The sequence below is a fragment of the Heterodontus francisci genome, chromosome 37 (assembly GCF_036365525.1).
Source record: "Heterodontus francisci isolate sHetFra1 chromosome 37, sHetFra1.hap1, whole genome shotgun sequence".
Classification (NCBI taxonomy): Eukaryota; Metazoa; Chordata; class Chondrichthyes; order Heterodontiformes; family Heterodontidae; genus Heterodontus; species Heterodontus francisci.
The window spans coordinates 26,337,959-26,352,002 of record NC_090407.1 but is presented as its reverse complement, the minus strand read 5'-3'; the positions used below and the strand labels follow the sequence as shown (position 1 = coordinate 26,352,002).

At 44.4% G+C, this 14,044-nt stretch overlaps 1 protein-coding gene across 3 annotated transcripts in view; it reads right to left on the bottom strand.

Moving 5' to 3' along the window:
• The window catches only part of LOC137352198 (protein-arginine deiminase type-2-like), a 55,299-nt gene that overhangs the window by 16,125 nt on the left and 25,130 nt on the right, over positions 1-14,044 (bottom strand). For all 3 annotated transcript variants that reach the window (XM_068017396.1, XM_068017395.1, XM_068017394.1), the window contains exons 6-10: positions 11,252-11,369; positions 10,854-10,982; positions 10,330-10,487; positions 4,581-4,684; positions 3,088-3,199 (exon numbers count right to left, since the gene is read on the bottom strand). In XM_068017396.1, the coding sequence (XP_067873497.1) occupies positions 3,088-3,199; positions 4,581-4,684; positions 10,330-10,487; positions 10,854-10,982; positions 11,252-11,369 (621 nt within the window). The remainder of the gene's footprint in view (positions 1-3,087; positions 3,200-4,580; positions 4,685-10,329; positions 10,488-10,853; positions 10,983-11,251; positions 11,370-14,044) is intronic.

The window sequence follows — 14,044 nt, the reverse complement described above, 5'->3', positions numbered from 1 at the left end:
TTTTACTCATCTCGAAGGACTTGACGGCCTTTGTCAGCTCGTCCAGAGTTAGCGGCTTGTCCAGTCTCTCCCTCCTGCTGTCATCTAAGACCTAGCCATTTCTCTTTTGAAAGTTACTACTGAATCTGTTTCCATCTCCCTTTCAGATTGAGAGTACTAGCGGTTCGGGAATAACTTCACAGTTGGTCTATGTGTAATATTTGGGCTTGAACAAAATGACTTAAGAGCCGGGGTATTCCATCCCTTGACTGCCCAAAATTTGGCATTAAAATGACGACCTGGGGCGCAAACTAATGAGGATGACACTCTGCATGGTCCCACCCTACCATCAGGGAGCACAGCGCAGGACATGCAAATGGATGATGTCATTTCCTGATAGCCCATTATCCCATCTCTAGTTACATTGGACATAGGGCCCATCGAATCAGAACAAGCTGACTCCAGATTTGAACTTTACTCTGCTGAGAATGGATGATGAGGAGAATCTGGAGATTTTGCTGTTATTTCAATTTAGTGCATTTCAACCTGTTTATTTTTTGAGGACTGAAGCTGTGCGTTCTGCTTGGAAAGCATTTAAAGGGGACCAATCTGCCTCTTAAAAGGTGTTAATTCCCCCTGGCAAATTGTGAGCTTGTTCATATCATTATATTCTATGATGTAAAGGTGGAGGAGGAAATACTAGAATAGAGATTTGGCTGCTTCAAAGCAAACTGAAGAGGGTAGCAAAGAGCTCTTTCCTGCACCTATCTGAGCAACATTTACAAGCAGAAGGGGGAGAGGGTAGAAATCAGAAATTGGCGGCCCATCTCACTGCTTAATGTTGATTACAAGATTCTGTCCAAAGTCATAGCCAGTCGAGTCAAGTCTGCTCTGGAGCTGGTGATTCACCCCGATCAGACCTGTACTGTACCCGGCAGGAAGATCTCTGATAGCCTCGCGCTACTCAGGGATACGATCGCCTACGTACGGGACAGTAGGGTGGACACCTGCCTCATCAGCCTGGACCAGGAGAAGGCTTTTGACAGGATATCGCACACCTACATGATGGACGTGCTTTCCAAAATGGGGTTTGGGGAGGGAATCTGCAATTGGATCCAACTGCTCTACACAAACATCAGTAGCGCAGTCTCAATCAACGGGTGGGAATCTGAAAGTTTCCCGATCAAATCTGGAGTCAGACAGGGCTGTCCTCTTTCCCCGGTCTTGTTTGTTTGCTGTATTGAACCCTTTGCTGAGTCTATTAGGAAGGATGCGAGCATAAGAGGGGTGACAATCCCAGGCAGCGGAGGCACTCAGGTCAAAACCTCCCTGTACATGGATGACATCGCCGTCTTCTGCTCGGATCCGCTGTCCGTGCGCAGACTGATGAGCATCTGCGACCAGTTCGATCTGGCCTCGGGAGCCAAAGTTAACCACGGCAAGAGCGAGGCCATGTTCTTTGGGAACTGGGCTGACCGATCCTTTGTCCCCTTCACCGTCAGGTCAGATTACCTGAAGGTGCTGGGGATATGGTTCGGAAGTGCCGGGGCGTGCACCAAAACATGGGAGGAGCGAGTAGCCAAGGTACGACAAAAGTTGGGCATGTGGGGGCAGCGATCTCTCTCCATTGTGGGTAAGAACCTGGTCATCAGGTGCGAGGCGCTCACGTTGTTGCTCCACGTGGCGCAGGTCTGGCCCATACCCCACTCCTGCGCCGTGGCAGTCACCCGAGCCATTTTCCGCTTCGTCTGGGGATCTAAAATGGACCGGGTCCGGAGGGACACGATGTTCAAATCTCTGGACAAGGGCGGGAAAAATGTACCCAACGTGGCCCTCATCCTGATGACCACCTTCGTGTGCGGCTGCATCAAGCTATGTGTAGATCCCCAGTACGCAAACTCCAAGTGTCACTACGTGCTGAGGTTCTATCTGTCCCCGGTGTTGCGAAGGATGGGCCTGGTCACATTGCCGCGGAACGCACCATGCAGTTGGGCGGCGCCGTACCACCTATCCTTCGTGGAGCAGTTTCTGCGGAAAAACACCTTTGACCACCGGTCCATCAGGCAGTGGTCTGCACGGAATGTCCTCAAGGCCCTACGGGAAAAGGAAACGGTGGATCCTGTCGGATGGTTCCCCGAGCAGACCGTCAAAGTCATTTGGCGGAATGCCTCATCACCAGAACTTTCAAACAAGCACCAAGACGTAGCTTGGCTGGTGGTGAGAAGGGCCCTCCCCGTCAGATCCTTCATGCACACCCGAAGTCTCGCCCCCTCCGCACAGTGCCCCCGCGTTGGCTGTGGTGGGGAAGAGACGGTCACCCACCTCCTCCTGGAATGTGCCTTTGCAAAGCAGGTGTGGAAAGAGATGCAGTGGTTTTTGTCAAGGTTCATCCCAAGCAGCTCTGTAACACAGGAGTCTGTGCTCTACGGGCTGTTCCCAGGGACGCACACCGAGACAAACATCAACTGCTGCTGGAGGACTATCAATTCGGTGAAAGACGCCCTTTGGTCTGCCCGAAACTTGCTGGTCTTCCAGCGCAAAGAGTTGTCCACCACCGAATGTTGCAGACTGGCACATTCCAAGGTCCAGGACTACGTGCTGAGGGACGCACTAAAGCTTGGGGCAGCCGCAGCAAAGGCTCAATGGGGAAAGACCACAGTGTAAGGTTCCCCCACCAAGCTGGACTGAGGGGCTGGAACCATGGGAAGCCCCTCGAACTGTATCGTTAATATTCTCAATTGCTGTAAATGTAAAACTGTAATTGACATGACAATTGTGAAACGGAAGGGTTGGGAAGAAACTCATGACATTATTGAAAGAAACTGATCACTTTTGCAATGTTTGTATTTTTTCGTGCTGTTTGGAAACTGTTTGGCAATGTAATTTTTACAGATTTTTATGAATAAAGTATATTTTGGGGAAAAAAAAAAATCTGAGCAACATAAGGAGATTCTGTTTCCCTAAAGGTGCTCTCTTTAGCATACAGGAGTCTGACCTGAGGCCATATTCTAGATATATACCTTCTCTGTCTGTGGAGGTAAAGGTCAATACAACACTCTCCTTTTATGTACACTCAATGTTGCTGCAGACTGGGATTTTAGGAATTACCTGAATCCAGCGATCACCGCGATTCATCTTCTCAGTACAAACTGACAGCTTGCATTTTGCCTTTTCCACCACAGCTGTGAATTCCTTCATGAATTTTATATTATCTGTTATACTGAGGAAATATAAATGAGATTCTAGAGAGTAGAGCAGCTGAATTAGATCACCTCTTAATTATCTATGCTCCATGCAATAAAAGCCAAGTTTATGCAACCTGTTTTCATAATTTGACCCTTTCAGCTGTGGAATCTAGGCTGCACCTCCTCCAAAGCCAATATATCCTTCCTGACATGTGATGCCCGGAACTGAATGCAGTACTCCAGAAGAAGACTAACTAAAGCTTCATATAACTGAAGCATAACTTTCAACACTTTGTATTCAAGCCTTCTTGAGATAAAGACTAACATTCCATTAACCTTCTAAATGTTTTTGTACCTGTTCACTACCTTTTAGTGATTTCTACACATGGACACCTAAATCTCACTGCATCACAGTTCCTAGCCTCTCCCCGTTTAGAAAATACTCTGGTCTATCATCCTTGGGTTCAAAGTGGATGACCTCATACATCCCCACATTGAATTCCACCTGCCATAGTTTTGTCCACTCACTTAATCTATCAATGTCCCTTTACAATTTTCTGCTCCCATCTACATTATTTACTGTGCCAGCTAATTTAGTGTTGTCAGCAAATTTGGATGGAAGGTTCACTATTCCTTTTTCCAAGTCATTGAAAAGCTGAGACCCCAGTTCCGATCCTTGGAGGACACCACTAGTCTCATCCTGCCAATTGGATTACATACCCATTAGCCCTACAATCTCTTCTACCTCCTTACCAATTCCCTGCTCATGTCAATCGGTTGCCTCCAATTCAGTGCACTCTCATTTTTGCTAATAATTTCTTGTTTGGAATCTTCTGCCTTCTGGAAGTCCATATAAATAACATTCTTAGACATTCCCTGATCTACCATATTAATGCCTTCCTCAAAAAAATTCAAGTAGGTTAGTTAGACATGATTTGCCCTTTATAAATCCATGGTACTGTTTGTATTTGTTCAAATGCTCAATCACTCTCCCTAACAGATTCCAGTAACTCCTCCACAACAGAGGTTGGACTAATGGGTCTATAATCTAGTGGAATCTAGATCAAAAGGAAGGAATAATCAATTTTTGATAAAACTGCTGGATAGACAGTCAGAATATTGGTAAATATAAACCCCCCTGCTGTATCGGGCTCGTAATTCTGGGATAAGGATTACACCCAGTCACAGACCCCTCCATGACTACCCCAATGACATCACAAGCTCAGCCAACAGGAAGCACACTCAGCAAAACACAATGGTCATGTTTTCACTACAGCAACAAGAGTGATTCTCATGACCAAACTCAGCCAAATTGCAGCTGGCAGCTTCAGCAAACAGACTTCTAGGTCTGTTTAGAAAAGATGGTGTTGTAGCCAATAAGAAAATCAGTCGCTTCTTTACACGGCAGCCTCTTACCTGCACACAAACACTTCCTCAGGAGCCAGAGTATTAGGAGTCATAATCCATGGAGCCAAACAGAATACAACATGTTCTGTGAAGATGGGAGCATATTGAACAATCTGGAAAAAATGCGTTAAAGTGTGATATAGTTACAGAAACATTTTATGAATTGATATTTCACTTTCCAGCAGTAATCCCCTTTGCTTTATTTAGTATAACTTGGTACCACGAAATCTAAGTTTTTGTTTCACTACTTTGCAGTCAGGCAGGGCAGAAAACCTGTGCAGTCTTGGTTATGAGGCAGTGGGAGGGGGCTTCTCTTTGTGATGGGACTCATATCTGACGTGTTTCCACCCCATATAACGTATCTCGAAATTCTGATCAGTAGGAGGAGGATGAGTCTTCTGCGGACCCCTTACGTCTAGGAAGACTGTCTGGAGATAACCCTAACCTTAATGCTTTAGTTGCTGTGGCAATTCTGCTCATTAGCTCCTCCTCAAACCCAGTGAAAGCCCTGCTAGCTGAGAACTAGCTTGATCTTGGTCTTTTAAAGGCCCTAAAATTCTTCCCAGATTAATTACCTTTCGAAGGCAAGGCAAGTAATACAGAAAGTTGCACTGACCCCTTCAGTCCTCTGGCTCCCCTTTTGGAGTGGCAAGGTGTCACCCCAACTTTCCAACCAGCAATCTCAGTTCCGTGGCCCAATTGCCCCAATTATGTAAATGACCCCCAACATGCCAACCTCCCCACTATCCAACCGCCCCCCAGTCCAGATTTGGAACAGAGACCCATCCTTGCCTACAGATGTCCTGTTGTCCTCACTTCTGACAGATGAGTCGGGAACCCCATTTTCAGGGCCTTCGGAATTATGATGTACGTTGAAGAAAGAAAGAACTTGCAATAATTAGCACCTTTAACAAAGTACTTCACAGCCAATGAAGCACTTTATAGAACCTTGCAGATTCAGTCAGGACTTTTGTTGTTAGTTCTGCTCAAAGTACTGCTTTGCATTGGGACATGGATTTCCATCTATTACGCTATAAAGTGGAGGATGAGGATGTAGAAGAGTCTAGATTGGATGCTTGTAGAATGAGGCATCACAAAATGCATCTCTTCCTCACATGCATATACCGACACAGCAATGCTTACAGACCAACAAAGTCGCACTTAGATTTTTTTGTCATTGCCTCAGAAGGTTGCACTTCCCCTCAGAGGCTATTGGGAAAATATGTCAATTATGGCTGAAAACCTGCAGCCCACTTCCATCAGGAAAACAGTCTGTATCGGTCAAAGGTCGATTTGCCTTGAATTTCTTTACAACTGGATCCTTCCAAGTAGCATCAGGTGACCTTTGCCATTGCTCACACTGCACCAAGAGGTCACTGATACTCTATCAGGAACATGGTAAAATTGATATATTTTCCAATTAACCCAGACAAACAAAGAGAGATAGTCATTCAGTTCTAAAGACTTGCAGGATTCCCACAGATGGAAGGACCTACAGAACACATGTGCCACTCAAAGCCCCCCATCTTCTCAATTTGGTGAACAGGAATGGCTTTCACCTTTACTAGTATACAGCTAGCATGCATTGCCAATGTCCTTAAATTGCATGTGAATGCCAAAACCCAGGAAGGTGCCTTGGCGAGGGCTATCTCCTGAAGTTATGGTTTATGACTCCAGTCAGGCTTTTGCAGACAAGAGGTGTCAACAGATATAATGAGGCTTGTTGCACCTACAAGAAATGCAGTAGAGCAGATTATAGACATTTTCCGAGCTCATTTTAGGTTCCTGGATAATGTCCTGCAATACAGCCCAGTAAGAGTCTCAAGAATTATTATAGCATGATGCATATTACACACCATCATGATGATGGGAGAGGCCTCCTGCATCCAGGAGCTGAAAACCATGATGATAGAGAGAGTTTGAAAGGACCTCCTTCCTCACAGCATAATGAGGGTGCACAGGATGGAGAGGACATGGAACACAGCCAGAGAAAGGAGAACATAACAATCAGCCCAGTGCTTTCAATAAATAACTGTTGATGCAACCAATAAAGTTACTTCACACCTGCCTGTTGTCACCCCACACCCTTACAAATCCCTTCATTGTCAGAGACTTCTGCCAATTTCTTTTACCAGATAAAGTTTACTTTTCTCTGTCATTATCCAAAGCTCCCAAAAGTTGAAAGCAAAGCACAAAAATGAACTCAGAACTTAATGTGCACAATTCATGTAGAAAGAAAGAAGAACTTGTTTTGATACAATGCCTTTTACAACCCCAGGATGTTCCAAAGCATTTTAAAGCCAATGAAGTACTTTTTTTTTTGAAGTATTGTCACTGTTGTAACATAGGCAAAATGCATCTACTAATTTGTGCACAGCTAAATCCCACAAACAGCAATGAGATAAATGGCTGGATAATCTGTGTTAGTGATGTTGTTTGAGTGTTAAATAATGCACAGGATACCCCGAGGACCCCTGTACTCTTCTTCAGATTGTTCCATGGGATCTTTTATGTCCATCCACGGAAGCAGATGTTTAAGTTCTCATCCAAAAATGCTACCACCAAGACTGAAGCCTATATTACATGCACTTCCACCGATTACAAGCCAGGATCCGCCTGCATACCAAAGAAACTTTCAGCTCATCAGTCTGTGTAGGTTTTAGTGCCATTAACATAAAATTGCTAACAAACATTAATTTAAAATGGCTTATATAATGTGCACAATGGGAAAGTGGAGCTAACTTCACTGCCCTGTGATCCAGTAATGTCCAACATCTGCTTCACTGCAGACAGGTTGCTAAGCCATTTCTCACAGTCAGCTAGCCGGAACAGAATGAGTAGAGGAACTTTGTCTGTCATTAAAGATAATACAAATTTAAGCAAGAATGAGTACAAGAACAGATAAATAACAGACAGTAAAAGACTTACTGGTCCATCCAGCCTGTCCGTTGATGAAAAAATTACTGAAGGAAACAATTGAAGGCTGCAATTCCCGTATTTCCAAACCAGTTGAAACCAGTTGGTAATGTCAATTGGTCTTAAGTGGTCTTTTCTGGACTCAACTGCAAGTAAGTGGTCTCAACTGGTGTTGTCTGGATACAGCTGGGATAACTGGCAATCTTAACTGGTAAGCATTTGGTATTCTTAGTTTCCCACTTGACTTTAACTGGAACCATTTGGGCTCATCTGGTACCAGTTCGCTTGCCGACTGGTTCATCTGTTGAACCAGTTGGAATTAAGTGGAGCCAGTTGACAAAGAGCTGCTTCAACTGTAACCAGTTGGTTGGCAGAATCTTAGAACTGGAAAATATTGCTTATAGTCAATCCAGTTGAATTCAGCTCAGTGAGAAGGTGTAAAATATGCTTAAGTTATGTTCTGATTAAAAAGGTGTAAATATATTTAAATTCATGTTTTCATTGCAAAGACTGCAAAATATGTTTACATTTATGAAAAGGTCCTTTTTGAAAGGATTTCTGTATTAGCTTTTAAAGATGTTGGGCTCGATTTTGTGCAGGAGGCGGGGCCCCCGGCGCTGGATTGAAAAGGCGGGAGAACATCTCTGCATTTTCTCGGCCCCTGCAGTGATCCTCCGGTCTTTCGGGGTCAATGTTTTAGGAGGCAGGATCCCCATCCCTTTAAAGACTTTATAGGGACGGGGATCCCGCCTCCAAGAGCTCAGAGGGCTGGCAGCTCAGTAGTATCAGCAATGCCTCTGGGAGCGGTAGCCACTGCCGGTACTGCAGAGGCCTCGGACCCAGGCCCAGTGGTGGAACCCTGCAACACAGGTAGGTGAGGCGGGGTCATCGGGGCCAGTCCGGAAGGCCCGGCGAGGGGGGCTGGGGGACTGGTCATTCATTCCAGGGGGATGGGAGTCCTGGGAGGAGGTACAGTTGTTCCCATGGGGGTCCTTTGTGGGCCACAAATTGCCCACAAAGGAAGGATTCCCCCCCCGAGCCCGCACAGAGGGCATCTTGTTTTACAAAGCATCCTCCCCACCTGGCGGAGGCCCCCCACCGCTGGTAAGATCCCAGTGGTGGCAGGAATAGGCCCTTAATTACCTACGGGCCTCAATTGGCCTCTGAGCAGGAAGGTCAACGTTGGCCTATCTCATCCCAGGAAGTGGAACTGGGAATCTCGGCGTCGGGTTCCGAGGCAGGCAGCTCTGCTCAATTCTTTGCCCACCACCCCCCTCCCCCACGCCTTCTGGACGAGCACAAAATCCGGCCCAATGTTTCTGTTGCAAGATGGTGCCATTAAGTCTGGGGTGAGATTTGGAGATGCCAATCAGCTTCAGAAAAAAGTATCAATTGTTTTCAAGTCAGGAAGGGCAAGCTGCACAGAATTTGCACTTTGGCATATAGGCACTGAAAAAAAGATAGTAAAAAGCTGGGTCACAGAACAGGCAAAGACAGAGACAGAGCAAGAACCACAGAATAAGACTCACACAGAAGAAGCCAGAGTAGAAGCCATCAGAGAAGGACCGAAGACAACATCACCTGTGTCCGGGCAGCTTTGAGGAGCAAGGATCGAAAGTGGCTTGTCTACTATCGCCAATTGTTAAGTATTATGTTTAAGCATTTATTCTATGACTTGTTGCACCAAAACCATTGCCTGTTGCCCTTTTTGTCTTGTCCCAGAACTCAGTCATCAAATGTCTAAATGTAATTAAGGGGGCGGCACAGTGGCGCAGGGGCAGCACAGTGGCGCAGTGGTTAGCACTGCAGCCTCACAGCTCCAGCGACCCGGGTTCAATTCTGGGTACTGCCTGTGTGGAGTTTGCAAGTTCTCCCTGTGTCTGCGTGGGTTTCCTCCAGGTGCTCCGGTTTCCTCCCACAGCCAAAAGACTTGCAGGTTGATAGGTAAATTGGCCATTATAAATTGCCCCTAGTATAGGTAGGTGGTAGGGGAATATAGGGACAGGTGAGGATATGGTAGGAATATGGGATTAGTGTAGGATTAGTATAAATGGGTGGTTAATGGTTGGCACAGACTCGGTGGGCTGAAGGGCCTGTTTCAGTGCTGTATCTCTAAAACTAAATCTAAAAATCTAATTTTGCATTTTGATTATAGCTGTAATTTAATGTTTTTGCATTTTAACTGCTGTGTTCACTTATTTCTTGATTTCTGCACTGTGTTTAATTTGATTTTTTGCAATTTAATTGTGTTTTTCTGGATCACAATAAAATTTGAAATGAACAGTAGTCAAAAGTGTCTTGAGCTTCACTGCATGACCACAGCACACACCACATAGGTAATTTTCACTTGTTAGTGGTACTTATATGAACATATTTCACTAGTTAATACTCTAGGCTCAAATGGAACGAGTTGAGCCAGAAACCAGTCGAACTGGTCACAGCTTTAAGCAATATATTTTTCAACTGGAACCAGTTTCACTGGTCTCAACTGGAGCCAATATAATTTTCAAATGGAGCAAGTACAAATGGTCAACTGGGAACCAGTACAACTGGTCCAGTTGCGCCAATTTCCATGTTCAGGTGGACCAGTTGCAAATTATTCGGATTTATGGGATGTTTCTTATGATTCATGTGTCAATATAAGATACAGAATGGGGCAGAAAATCTGTTAATCTTATATTTCTTAATAAAGCGTTCAAGTAATTAACACTAGAACCCATTAACTGGTGAGACAAGGCAGCTGGAATCTTATCGTCTGCACTGGGTTCGAAGTCTTTAACCCATAGATGCATCTAATCCCATCAGTTTGTGAAATACATCTGGAATTAGGTCAGAATTTTACCATTGGTTCTAGAAGGCTGAGGTTGACGGTCACCAAGTTACTATTGTCCTTATCTGGAAATGTGAGTCCTTCGATGAAGAAATTACATTCATTGTTCCCTTTGGTATAATCCATAACAGCTGACAGCTTCGTTCCACCCAGGACATTTGTCATTTTTGCTGCCGTGTTCAGAAAAAAAGGAAAATGATGCAAAATAATTGAATGTTGCCTTGAATAAGAATTTTTTTTTTTAAATCAAGGGTAAAATGAGGGGGGAACAAGAAACAAATTGAGAGTTGGTATGAAGTTCAAAGATTTTCTTGTGAAGGTTTTTATTTTATAAAATTAAGAAACCTGTATAAGTGGCCTGAGCCCATAATGCAGTACAGCATCAAGGTGGCAAGAAATTGGAAATTAAACAAATCAGGAAGCAGGGATGATATGTTGCCAAATATGAGTTTTATAAACCTGGAAATTGCCATAGAAAGGGAAGAATGACCTTAATGAAAATCTACTTCTGAAGTACATCTGACAAATAGACTCACTTAGATCATGACGAAAGATATGAACTTTCCCCTTATCAGAAGCTGAAATGTACAGCTGGAGTTTGTAGCCGGGTGGCAGAGAGTTGGGTCCTTCAGTTCTTAGGATCATACGAGACATATCTTTGAGGTCTGAAAAGAAGAAACGTCCACATTTGACAGTAAAATAACAGGGGTAGCTGCATTCTTAAGATGAATAATGAGTCAGCTGACCAGAAATCTCTACTTTTCCTGGCATGTTTATAGACACCTCTCAAAAAAGTGCTTATTTTATTACTGTTTTTATCAGTTACAACTGAACTTTCATGTACTCCCAAAAAGATCCTATTTGTTCCAGTTTGAGAGCACCTTACTCAGCCAGCAGTATCTTGACACATGTAACAATACACGTTTCTTGTCACCTTCAAATACGGGCACTTCACTGTCACTTCTATCAGATTCAGCGACATCCGGCCTATCCTTGTCGCAGTTCACAAGAAGAACTGCTCCGTGTCCTTTAGGACCCCAGGCCCAGGAACCCTGGTAAAGAAAAGAAAAAAAAATACAACTTGCATTTATATAGAACCTTCAACTTAGAAAAATATCTCCAGTCACTTCATAGAAGCATGAAGAAAATAAACACCAAGACAAAGAAGGGGAAATTAGGAAGGGTAACCAAAAGCTTATTCAAAGCGATAGGTTTTAAAGAGTATCTTTGATGGGTCCCTATTTCAATTTGCAGGGTATGCTAGAAGCAGTAACACCACTTTTCACTGGGTTACTGCTGCTGCAATGGAGGGAGAGAGAGAAAGCTGCTATAGTGTTTATAACGCTGCATCAAATTAAAGGATCCACTATGACTGAGAAAATAACATCCTTGAGATGCATGGTCAGCAGTAGGAAAGATTCCCAGATTCTCAAATCTGTCCATGGATGTTTTACTGGCTGATGCATGGGCTAGAAAGGAACTATTTCTGGGGACTGGGGGCAGGAAGCCCATAAAAGGGTGGTTCAGGCTGTATAAAGAGAGGCCACTCAAACAATAAGTGCAACTTTTACCAGCCCAAGAACTGCCAAATAGTGCAGGAAGATATTCAACGACCTCACGAGGGTGAACAAGATAAGTGTTCCCCATACTCATCCTATACAAACATCGAACAAATTAGCATTGAAAGGGAGGAGGTATTAGCGGTTTTAACGGACTTAAAAGTGGATAAATCCCCAGGCCCAAATGAGATGTATCCCAGGCTGCTATGTGAGGCAAGGGAGGAGATAGCAGGAGCTCTGACACAAATTTTCAAATCCTCTCTGGCCACAGGAGAGGTGCCAGAGGACTGGAGGACAGCAAATGTGGTACCATTATTCAAGAAGGGTAGCAGGGATAAACCAGGTAATTACAGGCTGGTGAGTCTAACATCAGTGGTAGGGAAACTGTTGGAAAAAGTTCTGAGGGACAGGATTAATCTCCACTTGGAGAGGCAGGGATTAAATCAAGGATAGTCAGCATGGCTTTATCGGGGGTGATCATGTCTAACAAACTTGATTGAATTTTTTGAGGAGGTGACTAGATGTGTAGATGAGGGTAAAGCAGTTGATGTAGTCTACATGGACTTCAGTAAGGCTTTTGATAAGGTCCCACATGGGAGATTAGTTAAGAAGGTAAGAGCACATGGGATCCAGGACAATTTGGCAAGTTGGATCCAAAATTGGCTTAGTGGCAGGAGGCAGAGGGTGATGGTCGAGGGTTGTTTTAGCGATTGGAAGCCTGTGACCAATGATGCACCACAGGGATCGGTGCTGGGACCCTCGCTGTTTATAATGTACATTAATGATTTAGGCATGAATATAGGAGGTATGATCAGTAAGTTGGCAGATGACATGAAAATTGGTGGTGTCGTAAATAGTGAGGAGGAAAGCCTTAGATTACAGAAAGATATAGATGGGCTGTTAAGATGGACAGAGCCCTGGCAAATGGAATTTAATCCTGAGAAGTGTGAGATGATGCATTCTGGAAGGACTAACAAGGCAAGGGAATATACAATGGCTGGTAGGACCCTAGGAAGTACAGAGGGTCAGAGGAAGCTTGGTGTACTTGTCCATAGATTACTGAAGGCAGCAGCACAGGTAGATAAGGTGGTTAGGAAGGCATATGAGATACTTGCCTTTATTAGCTAAAGCATAGAATATAAGAACAGGGAGGTTATGATGGAGTTGTATAAAATGCTAGTTAGGCCATAACTGGAGTACTGTGTACAGTTCCGGTTGCCACACTATAGGAAGGATGTGAGTGCACTGGAGGGGGTGCAGAGGAGATTCACCAGGATATTGCCTGGGCTGGAGCAGCTCAGCTATGAAGAGAGACTGGATAGGCTAGGGTTATTTTCCTTCGAGCAGAGAAGGCTGAGGGGGGACCTGATTGAAGTATACAAAATTATGAGGGGCATAGATAGAGTAGATAGGAAGAAACTTTTTCCCTTAGCGAATGTGTCATTAACCAGGGGGCATAGATCTAAGGTAAGGGGCAGGAGGTTTAGAGGGGATTTGAGGAAAAAAAATTTCACCCAGAGGATGGTTGGAATCTGGAACACACTGTCTGAAAGGGTGGTAGAGGCAGGAACCCTCAGAACATTTAAGAAGTACCTAGATGAGCACTTGAAATGCCATAGCATACAAGGCTGTGGGCCAAGTGCTGGAATACGGATTAGAATAGATAGGTGCTTCATGGCCAGCACGGACACGATGGGCCAAAGGGCCTGTTTCTGTGCTGCATAACCAACCCTATGACTCTATGACAAATGATAGAGACTCAGAGCTTGTTACAAGGGATTCTGCTAATCTCGAAGGACGGGTGATTTAAAGGGGTAGTACACCTGCAGTTCACGTGATTATGGGATGCATGTGCTCATATGGAAGAAAATCTGTCTATGCCTCTCACACTGCTTTAACATTGTGTTCTCCCCATGTAAAGGAAATAGTCACTTATAACTAGTGTCAGAGAAATGCACCGGGAGGGGAGGAACACCTACTGGAAATACTTCTGTCTGTGTAAATCCTACTAGGGTCATAAGCCATGTCTGCAGGGGATGGCCTTCATCTCCAATCAGTCATCATGATACATGGCTTTGAGTCATCACGGCTGATACAGTTGATTGGGAATGATGGAAATGTCATGATAGCTTCTTGCATTGAGGGCATTAACATGCGGGATAAGATAG